The following is a 17,860-nucleotide window of genomic DNA, read 5'->3' as shown; positions in this document are numbered from 1 at the left end:
ACTTTGTTAGGTCCCTCCGCAGCTTTTCACTCTTCTGTAATCTTTATTCACCTACATAACTGTGTCATCTGCTGGTTTTGCCAACTCACTGTTCACTATTTTTCCCAGCGCATTGATAAATATATTAACCACCACTGACTCTAGTATGGAACCATGCTACACCTCCTCTCTATTAACCTTTGCCTAGAGTGAAAATTGACCATTTATCTCTACTTTTTGTTTCCTGTCACTTAGTTTCTAAACCACGATAGCACTGGACTTCTCACCCCATAACTGTATTTCAACTCACCTTGCTTTTAATCAAGATTTTTACTTCACCAGACTCTACAATGTAAAAGCTGTCTGCTTTATCACCCTATAAAGAGAAAAGGTAAGAATAAATTTGCCATCCTATTTTAAGATACAGAAATTATATTCAAATATTCACACTATTCAGGGCTTAGTGCTAAATTGTGCACAAGTTGAAAATTTGCTGCAGTGACTAATACAGGAAGTGGCCTATATTGGGCTAAAGCAGTAGCTCAAAAGAAGGGTGAGGAGTCTGAGGAGAGTCTTCCTGCTGACATCCAAAAGGCTAACATACCAATATAAACAAGGAAGGTTTTAAAAATGCTGGTGAAATAGAAGGGAAAAAATTGATAGGAAGTTGAACTGGTAAACAGTCATCAAGGAATGCACATGTAATATTAAGAAAACAAAAACAAAGCAACAAAGCGATAACTAGAGGAGTCTAAAGCAATAAGAAAGGGTTTTAGAAGTACGTTCAGTAAAAGAGAAAGGTGAGGAATATACAGAATCTCTGCAACATCAGAAAGGAGAGCAAGTATGAGAAAATAGCAAAAGAGCCAACACTGCAAGGAGCTGCTTCTGCTCAACTTGTAGTGAAAACCTTGTACAGGAAGCAGTTCAGTGATTTGAGATGGCAAATGGAGAGGCCAACAGCAAAAGGGCAAACAAAGACTGGGGGAAATCTGGCAAAACTACTGCAGATCCTGATGAAATGCATCATTTAGTTTTTAATAAAACTAACCAAGGAAGGCCTGGAACCTCTGAAAACAAGTTTCAGTGAGTCATTGGAGAGAGACTTGCTGTCTGGAAAATACCAAACATGGTAGCAACTATTCCTTTAAGGTCAATAGGAGGAAAGAACCAGAAAATTACCAGCTAATTAACCTGACACATTCTGGGCAAAACAGCTGAGACTAATAGGAGTCCAATACATCAGCTTTTGTGGGAAAGGTGTCTAAAAACTAATAAGAGATATTGTTTTGATAAAACTAAGCTATGCCAACAAATCAAATGGCCTTCTATAGGATTAATGGTATATCTGACAATGAGTGGACGGAGCATATTGGGATGTCAATAAGGCATTCAATATAGAGCCAAAAATATAATATTAAAGAAACAAAGTCATTCATTCAAGGGAAAAAAAAAAGATACAAATTGGTGGACAGCTACCTGAAGAGCAAACAAGTCCAACAAAGATATTATAGGGTGGCTTCAGGTAATCAGCTAAATATGACCTTGAAGTGCAAAATGGCTCGGGAAAATGGGTGTGTACACCCACAAATGCACCAGAACTACTGCATTTTCAGTTGCTTATAACTTTGCAAAAGTAACCATTTGGGCTGAAATTTTCCATGCCAGGCCTCTGCTGCAGGAGAGTTTTTTGGGAAAATTTCAGCCAAAATGGTTCAGCTGTATCCAAGAATGAGCCTAGGGAAAAATATGTTTTGCCCATGTTAAAAAATTCAGGCAACCTTTTCTTTGAGAAGCTCTAGCACTTCAAAAAGTGCTTTGGACCAGGAAGTTGAAATTTGTTAGGGGACTGCCCTTTGTGTCAGGGATGTGCCTTTTGCCTTCCCTATGAAAATCTGCACAAATTTGGCCAAGCTGCAAGTCTCTGAAATATCATAGTTCATACTGCTCAGTAGAGACTTGATATAGCTTAATCCCTCTGCACTGGGCATGCTCCAGCCTCGGGCTGAGCAGGACTTTCCTTGAACCTGCAGCTCTGGGCTGCCGCAGGCTGGCCTGGGTACCAGAACTGAGAGAAGGGGAGAGCCTGTCCATCCTGTATTCTCAGTAACCACTCCCCTCGCTGACACCCAGGCAGCATGGAAGAGGAAGCTACCTGAGTCAAATGCAGAGAGGACAAGAGCAGAGAGGACAAGAGCTGGGGAAAGTGGCCGGGACATAGGGTGACCAGACAGCAAGTGTGAAAAATCGGGACGGGGGTGGCGGGGTAATAAGAGCCTATATAAGAAAAAGCCCCAAATATCGGGACTGTCCCTATAAAATTGGGACAGCTGGTCACCCTACCAGGACAGCCTGGGCAAGGAGGCTGGTGGTAGACTGGGGATGGACTGGGCATTAGTGGGATGAGGGCAAGGAGACAGATCTGATGAGGAACCGGGTGTGAGCACACTGGAGTTGGATGAGGAGCATGAGAGTGAAACTGGGACTAGGAGTCAGTGAGGAAGGGAAACACAGGCAGAGAGACCCAACTAGAGGTTGCGGGGAAACAGACAGTTCAGATGAGGAGCTGGGAGGTGAGAAGGGAAGAGTGGGAGTGTGATGGGGAGTCAGAAGAGGGAAGACTATGACTTGTTGGGCCAGGAAACTGGGATGAAAAACCTGAGGAGTGGAGACTGGAATTGGTTAGGTGAGGAGAATGGGACGGGGATGAGGAGCCTGGATAGGGAAGAAATACAACTGGGACGAATTGATGAGGACAGAGAAGAAGGGATCAAGGTTCGGGGGCAATGGGCAGAAGACCATATGACTGCTACAGCTTGGAATGGAGCCCAAGATTCCTGAGTCTCACCATTCCTCTGCTGCTTGCAAATATCTGTGAAACCCAGTGGCAAAGCATCCCATCCCCCTCTAGTGCTGGTCCACACAGAGGATGGCAACCTACCACGGCTATCAGTTACTCTGTCAACTCAAGTGGCAGAGGTCTGTGCAATGGATCTAGAGGTTCTAACCCTGCTGATGAACCATGTGGGTGTCAATGTGACACCACAAAATGGAACTTTTTTTTTCTAGTTTGCTTTTTAAAGAAACTAGGAAACTGCACACAAAATTTATGTGAAAAGAACATTAAGGTTGCAAAGTCAAGCACTCGGATGTTAGTGCAACCTTAACTCAGCCCGTTTGAGTGCATACTTTATGATACAGTCTTTGATTACATGATCACATACTGTGTTTTCCACCGGACCCGGCCTCATTCAATATACAGGACTGATCTGTTCTGGGGATGAATCCGAGTTGTGTGTGGTGAAGGAGGCTGCTGTCTGTAGGACCTCTGCCTCATTTGTTGCAGGAGTGTAGTGAATGAAGCAGGGGATTGCAGGAAGAGAAAGGAGGGTCTCATATTTAAGGCAGGTGAATACTGTCCTGAAGAACTGCATTCTATCCCTGCTTCTGTTCCTCTGTGATGCTAGTTTCATATGTGGTCACTAATTGTGTGTTCTTGATTTTCTGGATTTGTCTGGCTTGAGACCCCTGGACTCTGATTTGCAGAAACTTGGAGCACTCACAGGTGCAATTGAAGTCACTTAGAAATGTGCTTTGAACATATGAAGCGTTATACAATGTTAAGTGTTGTGAGAAATCAAGTCCTACGTGTCTCAGACTGGGCAACCAAAATTAGTGAACACAGGTGAGTTGTACAGACTCTCGTTATTCTGGCATTTCCTACATTAGCGTGCTTGACTTTGCAAACTTAATGCTCTTCCATTGTTTATGTTCTTACTCTTCTCTTTAGTTTGTGTGTAATACATATATGGGAAATATATGGATATGAAACACAGATAGAAGGTACCTAAGTGGCCAAGGAAAGAGGATAGAGAGAATCAGAGGAGACATGAACACAGCTTATAAATACATTACAAAGAACTCCACTCCATACGGCTAAATGCAGTGCCTTGCATAATGACAGATTTCAGAGTAACAGCCGTGTTAGTCTGTATTCGCAAAAAGAAAAGGAGTACTTGTGGCACCTTAGAGACTAACCAATTTATTTGAGCATGAGCTTTCGTGAGCTACAGCTCACTTCATCGGATGACCAGCTTAGGTCAAAACTTCCCCAAGGTACAAAATATTCCACCCTTTGTCCTTGGATTGGCCGCTACCACCACCAAACTAATACTGGTTACTGGGGAAGAGCTGTTTGGACACGTCTTTCCCCCCAAAATACTTCCCAAAACCTTGCACCCCACTTCCTGGACAAGGTTTGGTAAAAAGCCTCACCAATTTGCCTAGGTGACCACAGACTCAAACCCTTGGATCTGAGAACAATGAAAAAGCATTCAGTTTTCTTACAAGAAGACCTTTAATAAAAATAGAAGTAAATAGAAATAAAGAAATCCCCCCTGTAAAATCAGGATGGTAGATACCTTACAGGGTAATTAGATTCAAAACATAGAGAACCCCTCTAGGCAAAACCTTAAGTTACAAAAAAGATACACAGACAGAAATAGTTATTCTATTCAGCACAGTTCTTTTCTCAGCCATTTAAAGAAATCATAATCTAACACGTACCTAGCTAGATTACTTACTAAAAGTTCTAAGACTCCATTCCTGGTCTATCCCCGGCAAAGACAGAATATAGATGCATCCGATGAAGTGAGCTGTAGCTCACGAAAGCTTATGCTCAAATAAATTGGTTAGTCTCTAAGGTGCCACAAGTACTCCTTTCTTTTTGCGAATACAGACTAACACGGCTGCTACTCTGAAACATTACAAAGAATGTAAGTGAGAAGGGAACTGAATCCTAAAAAATGGCAGGAGAGAGAGCCACAGCCCAGTGCCAAGGCAATACATGTTTCCAAGACTGTAGGAAAAGTTACGATGGTATGGCTCCTCTGCCATGTCTGAGGAGGACACCTCTCCTAGCAGCTTCAGGGCAAGTCCCAAAACCCACTGTCTATCATGCTGACCAATGTCTCATTGTTCACTTGTACTCCCGTCTGTCTATATCCATCTGTTGTTTCTAGTCTTTGCTTGTAAGTTCTGGGGGCAGGAACTATCTTTTTGTTTTGTGTTTTACAGCGCCTGGCATGATGGGGTCCTGGTCTATGATGCTAAGATAATACAAATACAACAACAGAGTATAAGGAGGCCAAGCAATGCAGGAGGCCATAGAGATTCTTTCTGTCATCTGGTCTTAGCACCCTTAGTTGGCTGGTGTTGGTGGCCTGTGACATAGAGCAGTGCTATTCAAAGTGGTGGTCCGCGGACCGGCAGCCATCAGCTGCTGGTCTGCGCGCACATTGGGAAAAAAAATTGCCGGTCCCCCACATCAGACAGCTTGAGAAGCACTGACAGAGGGTGTCAGAAGAGAGGAGCTGGTGGTCCCTCTAGACTTTATCTAGAACTCAGACACTGCAGAACGTTAGGTGTCATTCAGACAGCCCAAATGTCAATCCAGCTATTTCATTTCACACAGTTTTGCAAGCTATTAAGGCATTAAGAGATCTGTGCACCACATCTATGTTGGAAAAAAACATTTCTACCTTAAAAGAAACAAGCTGAGTGGGAAATGCAAGAATTTCAACTAGGAACTAGATAATCCTAACAACTTTCAAATGCTTTAAAGATAATGTTACTCTTAGCTGAATGACCAAATTAATGGAAAATGATTTTTTAAATGTAAAATTATTTGGTAAGAGAGTGTGCATGGCACTGACATGACTCCTAGCATACAAGACTTTTCCAGGCACTAAATCTGATCCACTGTTGAAGGTGTACAAAATACATCATATCCCAGCTGCCCACATAAATTCAGATCACTAATCCCCTGGGCAATATCTAAGGAACGTTTTATATACTTTTCCTGAGTTCTGTTACTTGTGGAGATTAAAAGTGCTGCATAATTGGATCAATGACTGCATGTGATCCCAAACCTGACATCTCAGCGTGGGCTTTTTGCCTTTGACTCTCCGTTTGCCCAGAGCTCACTCTTCTCAGGCCCTCAAGCAGGAGGGTTTTTATCTTGCAAAACAGAGTGGATTTTTGGATGGAATTAATTGGCTTTGTTTGGTTATTAAAAGGCTAGGAGGTTCATTTATTCAAAATTATCTGTCACTCAAAATAATTAAAATTAATGTATGCTGAAGACATCCTCAATGGATTCTTGGTCAGATTTTTACTAGTTAGACTCAATTCAATTAGATAATTTCCTGATGACCTAATTCAAGTGTTATACAAATCACTGCTGCTGAATTGTTTTAGATTTTGATAGGAACAAGATCTAAAATTTGTCAGAGATCATTTTACTATTTATCCGCTCTTGTTTCATCGGGCTACACTGTGCATTTAAAAGGCTCGTTGTGATTGTCTAAGACGTCTGCTGTTTTCAGGAAGATGAGGACCTTCATGGAACCCTGTATCAATAGGGATCTTTCCTTAGTGTTTTTTCTTAATCACCCAAATAAGAGTCATTAATTGTATTGTACTTCCTGTATAACTTTTGAAAAAAGGCTTTTTAAAAATATTCACAAGCAGGAAGTAAATTAGAGTAAGAAAAATGGATAATAGAACAAATTCCTAGGGGAACTAGGTACCATCCCATCCCTGAAAATAATAAAAAAACCAACAACCTTAAATAAGATGTTAGTAGGAATAATGGCGTGAATAAGGTCAAACTGGACAACCAAACTGGTATCTATGATTCTATGTAGTATAAAAAAGAGGGGGGAATTCAAAGTCCAAATACCTGAGAAATGATGCGCTCCCCATCTCGATACACCTTCTCCCCTATTACATCAACTATCTTCATTCGCTCTGAAACCTGGAACAGAGAGAAAATTTCCATTCAGCCTACAACTGCCCCTGAGGAATTAGGACCTGAAACCATGTGAAGCTTTTCCTATTTTTGTGTACTATATTAAAAAGAATGCTTGCTATGCTCTTTGAGATCAGCATGCCATACAATTTACAGTGAGCATCTGGGAGTTTCTGCTTTTTCTAGTGTCATAGATAGGGAACCACATTCAACAGTGGATTAAATGAAGATTGACTATTGACTTTAGTGGCGTTTACTCATTTATTCCAGAGCTGAATTTGACCCTATGTACTTATGACTAAGTAAGGGGAAAAAGTCAAATGTGTTAACTTGACTGCAGTTTAAAGGTCTGTTGTTTTAATGATGGGAAATTAAAAATTAGAAAGCGGTTGTACGAAATATGTATGCCTGAGTCTTCATGTACAGGGAAGAGATGATAGTTTAAAGAGATTAATCTTCCATTAAAGCTCACATTTCCTCTTGTCCACTTAGCCTCTCAAGAGAGAATCTGATGGGTCCAGAGTAGCGGCAAAAACAGTTCAGAAAGGAATAATTCTACACCAAAGATGATATATCAATAATGGATTTAAATCTTACTCAACTAATCTTGAGCATGTGTACCTCAAATGTAATGAAATGAGTTTATTCTACATATAATATAAACACAGTTCGTCATGCAATAAGCCACCAGAAATGCTAATGAGATTTTTGTATTTTCCTAAATATTTATGAGACACTTTAGTGCTCAGGAAGGTCACAGTGATGGAGCTGGTTTAACCCAGGTACAGAGGGAGCAGGGGCTGTGGATGCTTCCTCCCATAGCTTTGCCAATATACCTCTGTCCTGACCTGTACCACCATGTTTTTTCCAGCCCTTGAGCAGAGATTGCCAGTCACATCTAACCATAATACTTTGCTTTTCTCTAGCACCTTCCATCAAAGGATCTGAAAGTGCTTTACAAACATTAATTAAGCCTTAGAGAACACCTCTGAAAGGTATGCCTGTGATGGGGAAACTGAAGCAAAGAGACATTAAGTCACTATCTAAAGTAACAACACATCAGTACCCATAATCTGGAAGAGAACCCTGACCCCTTAACTCCCATTCCTTGCTTTGAACAATGTTGTTTCCCAAATGTATGGTGATTTTGAAGAAGGGTACATATGGTATTTAAGATGAAATCAGCAACCTTTCATTCCACTTGTGACTGAAGGAAGGATTTGAACAAATTTTTTGCATAATTGCTGTAAAAGAAATTAAGTTGTTCTACTAATGTGGTGTTACTGTAACTTCTATTTCAAACTGTGCTCTAGCAAGGATCCAACAAGAACCCTATCTAATTGAAAAGCATCAATAATAGCAGACTCTCTAAAGCAAATGCTAACAAAACAGCTTTACCTCCAGCGATTTAAGAAGGGGCACAGACTCAATAAATAATTCAAATGTCTTCCTCTTCTTCGCATTGTTTTTCAATATAATTCTTCTGAACGTCACTCGATCCTGTAAGAGAAAGGATAGAAAAATAGATTATTTCATTTGGACAAAATGGCAAGTGTTTAAGAGATATGCAGACTGATGCTTTCTCTCCAGAAAGCAGGAATGCTGCAAATGCTAGCTTATAAACAGTGTGTTTAAAAAGTCTATTAAAATTGTGCTGTATTAATCAAATAATGGGCATTGCTGATGGCTGCTGTAAAAAGGACCTACTGTAATAGAAATCAGAAGTTAGGAATTGTTGAAAACTGATAAGGGAAACAAAGGGACACAAGGCGAAATCTATAGCCAGCAGAGTTAAGGACAAGAAGGAGACTTTTTAAAATATATTAGGAACAAAAAGAATCCTGACTATGATATTGGTCCATTGCTAGATTTAAATAGTAGAATAGTTAATAATGCAGAAAAGCATAAGTGTTCAATAAATATTTCTGTTCTGTATTTGGGGGAAAAACACAGAGGATATAGTTTCATCATATGGTGACAGCACTCTCCACTCCACTAGTATCTTTGGAGGATGTTAGACAGAAGCTGTTAAAATTAGACTTTTTAAATCAGCGGGTCCAGATAACGTGCATCCAAGTGTTTTAAAAGAGCTGGCTGACGAGCTGGCTGGACAATTAATGCTGATTTTCTGGAGTCCTGGAGCACTGGGGAAGTTCCAGAAGACTGGAAGAAAGCTAATGGTGTAACAATTTTTAAAAAGGGTAAATGGGATGACCTGGGTAATTATAGGCCTGTGAGCCTGTCACCGATCCTGGGAAAGATAGTGGAGAGGCTGATATGGGGCTCAATTAATAAAGTATTAAAGGAGGGTAGTAATTAATGCAAAACAACATAGGTTTATGGAAAACAGATCTTGTCGAACTAACCTGGTTTTTTTGATGAGATTACAAGTTTGGCAGATAAAGGTAATAGTGCTGTTGTGACATACTTAGACTTCTGTGTGGCACTGGACTTGATACTGCACAACATTTTGATTAAAAAACCAGAATATTAAAATTAACATGACATATTAAATGGATTAAAAACTGGATAACTGATCGGTCTCAAAATGTAACTGTGAACAGGAAATTGTCATTAAGCATGTGTTTCCAGTGGGGTCCTGAAGGGACCAGTTTTTGGCCCTATCCTATTTAACATTTTTATCAATGACATGGAAGAAAATATAAAATCATAACTGATTAATTTTGCAGAGGACACAAACATTGGGGGAGTGGTATATAATGATGAGGACAGATCACCAATTCAGCACCATCTGGATTGCTTGATGAACTGGTCACAAGCAAACAATATATGTGTTTTAATACGGGTAAATGTAAATGTATACATCTAGGAACAAAGAATGTAGGTCACACTTACAGAAGGGGGACTGTATCCTGCAAGGTTGGGGGGGTCATGGTGGATAATCATGGCGGAACATGAGCTCCCAAAGTGACACTGTGGCCAAAACAACATAAGCAGTCCTGGGATGCATAAAGAAGGGAATGTCAAATAGGAGTTGAGAGGTTATTTTACCTCTCTTTTTGGCATTAGTGTGACTGGTAATGGAATATCATGTCCAGTTCTGGTGCCCACAATTCAAGAAGAAAGTTGATGAATTGGATAGGGTTCAGAGAACAGCCACAAGAATGATTCAAGGGTTAGAACACATACCTTATAGTGGTAGACTAAGAACTCCATCTATTTAACTTAACAAAGAGAAGGTTATGGGGTGACTTGATCAATGTGGCCACTAGGTAGCAGCATTTGACCAAATGAGATTAAGCTCGCCCAATATCTGCAAGGGTTGTTCACCTCATATTTTTGTACCCACAATATCAGAAATATTTAGCTTTCTTGAGAACGTCTTCTCAGCAGGCTAAGGGAAGAATAGTACAAACATGTAGGGACAAAATCAGAAAAGCTAAGGCACAAAATGAGTTCCACCTAGCAAGGGCCATAAAAGACAATAAAAGATGTTTTTAAAACATATTAGGAAAATATGAAGGAATTATTAGGTTTTCTACTTGGTGGGGAAGCAGAGCTAATAAATGATCACATCAAGAAAGCTCAGGTGTTTAATGCCTATTTTGCTTCACTCTTCACTTAAAAGGTTAATGGTGACCAGGTACTCAACACAATTATAACAACAAGGGGGAAGGAACACAAACCAAGATAAGGACAGAACAGGTTAAAGACTATTTACATAAGTTAGATGTATTTAAGATGGCAGGACCTGATTAAATTCATCCTAGGATATCTAAGGAACTACTGAAGCAATCTCGGAACTGTTAGGGAGTAGCTTTGAGAACTTTCATGGACGATGGGGTGTGGTCCCAGAGGACTAGAGAAAGGAAAACACAGCACCTATCTTTAAGAAGGGGGACAAAGAGAACCCAAGGAGTATAGACCAGTTAGCCTAACTTTGATACCTGGAAAGATACTGGAAAAAATAATTAAGCAGTCAATTTGTAATCACCTAAAAGCATGAAAGGGTTATAAGGAATAGCCAACATGAATATGTCACAAACAAATAATGCCAAACCAACCTAATTTCCTTCTTGGACAGGGTTACTGGCCTAGCCGGGGACACAGCAGCAATGATATACCTTGATTTTACTAAGTGTTTTGACACAGTCCTGCATGATATTCTCATAAGCAAACTAGGGAAATTTGGTCTCGATGAAATGGGTGTATAACTGGTTGAAAACTCATACTCCTGTACGAGTAGTTATAAATGGCTTACTGTTGAAGTGAGAAGGCATATCTTGTGAAGTCCCACTGGGGTCTGATACTATTCAATATTTTCATTAATGATTTGGATAATGGAGTGGAGAGTACAATTATAACATTTGGGACTTTGGAGAACAGGGTTAGAATTCAAAAAGATCTTGAAAATTAGAGAATTGGTCTGAAATCAACAAGATGAAATTCAGTAAAGACAAGTGCAAAGCACTACACTTAGGAAGAAAGAACACAACTACAAAATGGAGAATAACTGAGTAGGTGGTAGTACTGCTGAAGAGGCTCTGGGGGTCATAGTGGATCACAAACCGAATGAATCAATGTGATGCAGTTGTGAAAAAGGCTGATATCATTCTTGGGCATATTAACAGGAGTGTCATATATAAGTTATGGGAGATAGTTATCCCACTCTACTCAGCACTGGTGAGGCCTCAGCTGGATGAGTAAATACTGTGTCCAGTTGTAGGAGCCACACTTTAGAAAAGATGTGGATAAATTTGAAAGAGCCCAGAAAAGAGCAACAAAAATAATAAAAGGTTTAGAAAACCTGGCCTATGAAGCACGGTTAAAGAACTGGATGTGTTTAGTCTGGAGAAAAGACGACAGAGGGCGGACCTGATGACTATCTTAAAATATGTTAAGAGCTGTTACAGAGAGGACAGTGCTCATTTGGTCCTTCATATCTACTGAAGGCTGGACAAGAAGTAATGGGGATTATGACCCCATGCCCCAGAATAGTCACAGAGACATGCTTATGATATGAATAGGGCACAGCTAAGGTGTGTTTTATGCAAGAGGGGTCATGTGAGGTGTCACTGGAAGGGTTACCATTTACTGAATGTGATTATCCAGTCTGTATGCATGTTTCATTTCTGCATCTGAAGTTAAAAATATTGACTATGTAATAATTACAACTGTGTTTTCACCTGGGGAACGCCCACCAGACAGTAGGCAAACAGCCAGGATGAGCCATTAGGAAGGACAATAGGACTTTGAAGATTCTCATCTCCCTCTTTCCTGAGAAGTTTCCTGGGATGCTGCTTTAACGCTGTAGGGTCAGGTGATCATGTCACCTGGTACTGGACATCATTTTGGACTCATGGTATTCTTCTGTTGGAAGGGGGTGGGGGTCAAACTAGGAGACAAAGGATTCCTGCCATATGTAAATCCTATTTAAGGCTGGGGAGTGAGTTAATCTTGGCTCTTCTCCACTGCCTCCCCGCCCAAGAAGGAAGACTGCTGAAAACACCAGAAGAAACAAAGGAACTAAACTGGGGGCAGGGGCTGAGCCCAGGCGAGAAAGGTCAGCCTGTGAAACAAATACCTGGAGATTCAAGCTGCAAGCAGTGCAGTTTACCTTCAAGAAACTCTGCAACTTGCATAAACCACCACTTAGGGTGAGAACTGGCTATTAACAACCAGTTAATTTAGTGTAATAAGCTTAGTTTGCATGTTTTGTTTTATTTGCTCAGTGATCTGCTTTGTTCTGTTTGCTATCCCTTATAATCACTTAAAATCTACCTTTTGTAGTTGTTAAACTTATTTTTTGTTTATTCTAAAACCCAGTTTGTGCAATTCATAATGGGGGGGTGAAGGGGGGAAGCTGTGCATATCTTCCTCCACATTGAGGGAGGGAGCGAATTTCACAAGCTTACACTGTATAGATCTCTATACAGCACAAGACAATATAATTTTGGGTTTACACTCCAGACGGTGTGTACACCTCTGTGCTAGGCAATTCCCCGAGCTGAGTCTTCCCACACAGAGCTGATTGCAGACTCTGTGCGATTCTGCAGCTGGGTGTGTCCCTAACTGTGTGTTTGCGCAGTAGGACAGAGTGAGGGAGCCCAGGCTGGTGGAATGGGCAGGCTCAGTGGGACCCCAATACATCAGGTGGCACCCCAGAAGAGGGTCCAACCCATCACAGGGTTAATTTACAGCAAGGGAGATTTAGGCTGGATATTGGGAAAATCCTTCTAACTATAAGGGTAGTTAAACGCTGGAATATGTTGTGAAATCCCCGTCATTGGAGATTTTTTGAGCAGGTTAGACGAACACCTGTCATGGATGGTCTAGGTTTACTTGGTCCTGCCCCTGTGCAGGGGGCTGGACTTGATCACTTCTCAAGGTAAGGAGGGCCAGAGGACCTAGGTGAGCATTTTAGAGAAAGAGCCAGATCTTAGAGAGGTTATGGTGGAAACAGTAGTAAGATCTGGGCACAGCTTAGAGCAGGAGTTCTCAATCTTTTTCTTTCCGAGCCCCCCCGAAACATGCTATAAAAACTCCATAGCCGACTTATGCTGCAGTAACTGGTTTTCTGCATATAAAAGCCAGGGCTGGCATTATGGGGGTAGCAAGCAGGGCAATTACCTAGATCCCGTGAAACTACATTGCTCAGGGCCCTGGACTTCAGCCCCATTTGGTGGGGCTTCAGCTTTCTGCCCTGGGCCCTAGTGAATCTAATGCTGGCCTGCTTGGCAGCCCCCCTGAAACCTGCTCACAGCCCCACAGGGGGGTCCTAGACTCCTGGTTGAGAACCACTGGCTTAGATATTGGTGTAGACAGATGGCTGAGTCATGGGCGACACTCAGTCTGTGGCCTTGAGTGACAGAAAGGATGGTGTTGTTAGCAGTGAGAGAAGGGGAGCAGCGGGGGAAGACAAGAAGTTCAGTCTTGGGCAAAGGAGAGAGCAAATGGGGTCACTGGAGGAGAAGAGCGAGTGAGAAACACCTAATGAAAAGCAAGAGGAAAACACAGTTTTGGGGGGCAAGGGGAAAATGAAGTCACAGCAAATCTTGCTGATCTTTTCTTTGTAATAGTTGGTTACATCCTGTGTGGAGAGGCAGAAGACACAGGAGCAAAGGATGATTTCAGGAAGGCATCAGAGGTTGGGAATGAGTGTGGGAATGTGGGTTTGAGAGTCAGTGAGGGAGGAGAAGGGCTTCTGTTTGACCAGGAGGAAGGCAGAATTGAAAGAGGGGAGTGTGCATGTTAATGAGTCTCTCTCCAGAAGCATTCAGTGGCACAGGAGCAAGATAAATCAGATGTTGGGAGTAAGTACTCTTCACTGCCTTGCAAGAGACCTAGATTTGATTACTGATCTTAGTCTCTGACTCTTGCTGAGATGGGCTTGCAGAGCTGTGGAGGTAGTTAAAACCTCCTAAGTGGAAGAGAGTGCGAGTCATTCCTGTGGTTTACTGAGTAGCTGAGAGCTGAAGTGAGGTGCTTGAGACAGTGCTACTTCAGAGTGATGAAGGTATGGCAAAGAGAAAAGCAGAGAGCAGGCAAAGGGATCGTGGGAAAATAACCATAATTATGGCCAGGCAAATCAACTTCATTTCAGCTTAAAGGTAACTGGAATAAAAAGTCACCTTATTACTTTTTCTAATGAGCTCCATGTGCAGGTGGTTCATTTTATATTATTTAGCCTGTTTTGTTATAGAAATTAATTAGACCCCAACATTACTCCCAGGTTAGCTTATCAGAATCTTTCCTTTATGAACTGCAAACAAAAAGAGAAGTCAATCTTCTCAGTGTGCACTGAGATTGCACAAACATGCTGGTGCGTAATAGCTTATCAATCATATAATCAAGGTCATAATGCACAGTCAACCTTTACTGATAGTTGCTGAGGAGCCATGTGTACTATAGACAAACTTCAAAGGCTTTTGTGGTATTACAGTCATTTTCTGACGTGAACTATAGCAGATGAGTAACACCGAGCACTTTGAAAGTAGACCTTACACAAATACTGTAAAGAAAAGGACCATATAGGAAGCTCCAATTTCTAGAAGTCACATTTAGCAAGCTAACCCAGAAACAAAAGCAGCAATATTGTCTATCAGCCCAAAAGGTGGGAACAACTCTCAAAGCTGTGCTCATCCTGGGACCTCTTCCACAGCAATGTGGGGCAGAGACCAGGAACATCATGAAAGCTATAGTTTGTCCTTGGGAAGGTGAACAAAGCTTTTGGTGTCTCTTCCTACAACCTCAAAGTGAGCGCTCCAGATTACCTGACAGGCTAACGAGAAAGAGAATTACAACTGTTCCCCAGAGAGAGAGGAAGGTGCTGGGGAGTTAACATTCTTGCCTCCCAAGTCCTAAATGGGCAGGGCTGTTCTCCTACTATAAAATACATGCATTCGTTACCTTCTCTTTATCCCTCTGCAGTATGAAAAAACAGACTAACTAGGAAAAGCTTTACATTGCAGCACCTGTGAAGTGATCAAATGACCCTCACTAATAGATCTGGAGTTATGATTTATTGACAGATTGTTTTAGGGAAGTGGTAAAAAGCATTTGCACAATGAACTCTGGGTTGAAATAATAAATCATGATAAAATAGCTATTTTGCATACAGACACACACTGGGAAAAAGTAACTGATGATGGACGGGGTGCATTAATTAGTGTTTAACACTTGATGCAGCTTAGAGTAATTTTCCACACTTACCAGTCCCCAAAGGGCTCCTTCTGTTGTGGCAACAATGGTAGCAGCTCTAGGAGTGTTGTACATCAAGGCCAGTTCCCCAAAACTGCCATGATTATCATAACGGCCAACACAACGAGGCTGGCTGTCTCTTGTTACAAAAATATCATACAATCCCCTGGAAAAATAGAAAAAATACCGTTCATTAGACCAAATTACAGCACTGCTAATAAAATACTGCTTTCAACAGTTGGCTCAAATATAAATGATGCAAATGTTTTCCCAGTACAAAAATTAGTTTTCCTGTCTCTGATCTGTGTACCAAGAGCACATGCTCTGCCCAGTTTGCCATTATCTGATTGTAAGCTATTTCTATGTAAGATGCCTTCAAAGCACCTCTCCCTTCACACTGCATTTTAACACCTGGAAGCTTCCCTCTGTCCGTCCTGATCAGGGCTCCCTGCTTTCTTCTGAATTTATTACGTGGGCTTTCTGACTTTGCTATGCCTAGCAGATGTCATTGGGTTTAGGAGCTTTTTTAGTTAGGCTAACTGCTGCTGGTTCTGACGTTTGAGGTGCCTGGCTCTTTAAAAGATATTTTGTCAAACTATATGTTGGAGTGGGGGAAAGAAGGGAGATGAACATCTGAGTATGAATGTGTCTTCTTCGGTTAAGTTAAGAAGATACACCAAGAGGGCTTTTCCTGCATGGGACAGGGATTCCAAGTACTACGGCAGTCCAAATGAGTTTCTCTGGTTATTCCATTTACAATAAGAGAATCACAGGGATGTAGAGCTGGAGAAGTCACGGTTTTTGGGGGTGTAATCCAGACCAGTGAGGGATTTACCCTGTAACCTTGAGTGGCTCACAATGACTTGCTACTGTAGTTCCCAGCCTGGGACACACACAGCAACAAATATGCAGGTCACACCCTGAATGCCTGTGCACTATGCAACCAGCCCTGGTTCAGCAACTTTGACCCCAACAGCCTATCTACAGACCCCCAGCCCCACTCTGACTTCCACCAGCCTTGATTACAACTAGCAAAGTGACCTCAACACACTCCCCATCCTGAATATTCCCCAAACCCTGTGCTCTGTAATCACCAGCCTTCTCCTGGACAGTTCAGAGAAATAATAAGGTTTATTTGTTCCTTTAAAGAGACAAAAGCACATTACAGCTTATTAACTTAACTGGGGTATATAAACTCTTCCCTGCAAACTCAGCACTTAGTTAGTTTATAGTAAAAATAAAACACATTTATTAACAATAGGACAAAGTTATGTGCTGCTAAGTAAAAGGAATAAAGTTAGAAACTGCTACAGGCAAATAAAAGTGAAAATGCATCTAAAAGTCTAAAACTTTAGCTAGGAAACTACAGGCTTTGTTCAAGATGGTTTCTGTTACCAGTCTCTCGAGCCATGGCTGATTTTCCCTCGGTCAGAACCTTCCACAGAAGTACAAGATGCTGGCTTGCCTTGTTTTCCTAGGTGAAAGATCTTTGCCTTTGCAGGTTTCTCACCAAAAGTCAGTTTCCAGAGACTTCAACCCCTCCTGGGTTGAAGGACCCATCTTTCACAGCTGCAAGAGCTCTCGCCTCTTGTGTCTGTCTAGTGATGGATAACTTAGGGATGTTCTCTGCCCTCCCTCTCTCAAAGTTCATAGACCTTGCTGTTCCTCCCTTCCTGTGGGCTTCTCATTCCCCATCTGATTTCTATGTAAATAGGGATTCTTGTTTTGGTCACACCTTGCTTAATTTCTTTGGAGACAGGGAGATAGCTAGAACATTCCCTCCTGTCTGGGAGAGACCTGTTTCTCCCTTTGTTTAGGTCACAGACTGTAAAGTATAATATTAAGGAGCATTCATAATTCTCTATGTAGTGTTAATAAATACAATTCACAACTATACTGATCATCAGTGTGTCACAGGCTTTCATAAAAGACCTTGCTCAACACACTTTTATCATACAGTAATATTGTATGCAATCAGTAGATTCAATTGCTGATCACTTGAGGTTTAGCCTCCACCCCATCTTTATAGACCAGCAAAAATCTGTAATGTATTGTTTGAAAAGTAAAACACAGCCAAGCTTCTTTCTCCTCCTAGGTATAGATGTCATGCTGTCTCCTCCCCCAGTTGTAAGCTTGCTAGTTTAGTTTAACTAATATGTAAACAGACCCTCATTCTCTCTGCCTGATGACCAGACTGGTCAGAGAAGCAAACATTTCTTTGTCTAGGGCAGACTATTTACCAATTTCCCCTGACATGCCTGATTTAAACACATTTTAGTCATAATTCTAGCATATATCCATAATGTTTAATACACACCATACACATATACTATGCAAGAATATTAATTGAGTTGGGGTACACTGGTCAGGCCAGCTGAAACTCATTACAATACCCAGGAGTCCCCTACC

At 41.4% G+C, this 17,860-nt stretch overlaps 1 protein-coding gene across 1 annotated transcript in view; it reads right to left on the bottom strand.

The window, feature by feature from the left end:
• PRKAR2A (protein kinase cAMP-dependent type II regulatory subunit alpha) overlaps nt 1-17,860 on the bottom strand; it is a 158,082-nt gene that overhangs the window by 5,213 nt on the left and 135,009 nt on the right. Inside the window, exons 6-9 of the mRNA XM_074957318.1 lie at nt 15,464-15,617; nt 8,189-8,290; nt 6,722-6,796; nt 290-355 (exon numbers count right to left, since the gene is read on the bottom strand). Of these exons, the coding sequence (XP_074813419.1) occupies nt 290-355; nt 6,722-6,796; nt 8,189-8,290; nt 15,464-15,617 (397 nt within the window). The remainder of the gene's footprint in view (nt 1-289; nt 356-6,721; nt 6,797-8,188; nt 8,291-15,463; nt 15,618-17,860) is intronic.

The sequence above is a fragment of the Natator depressus genome, chromosome 7, assembly GCF_965152275.1.
Source record: "Natator depressus isolate rNatDep1 chromosome 7, rNatDep2.hap1, whole genome shotgun sequence".
Classification (NCBI taxonomy): domain Eukaryota; kingdom Metazoa; phylum Chordata; order Testudines; family Cheloniidae; genus Natator; species Natator depressus.
Note: the sequence above shows the minus strand (reverse complement) of the source record. Positions and strands in the feature narration are given on the sequence as shown.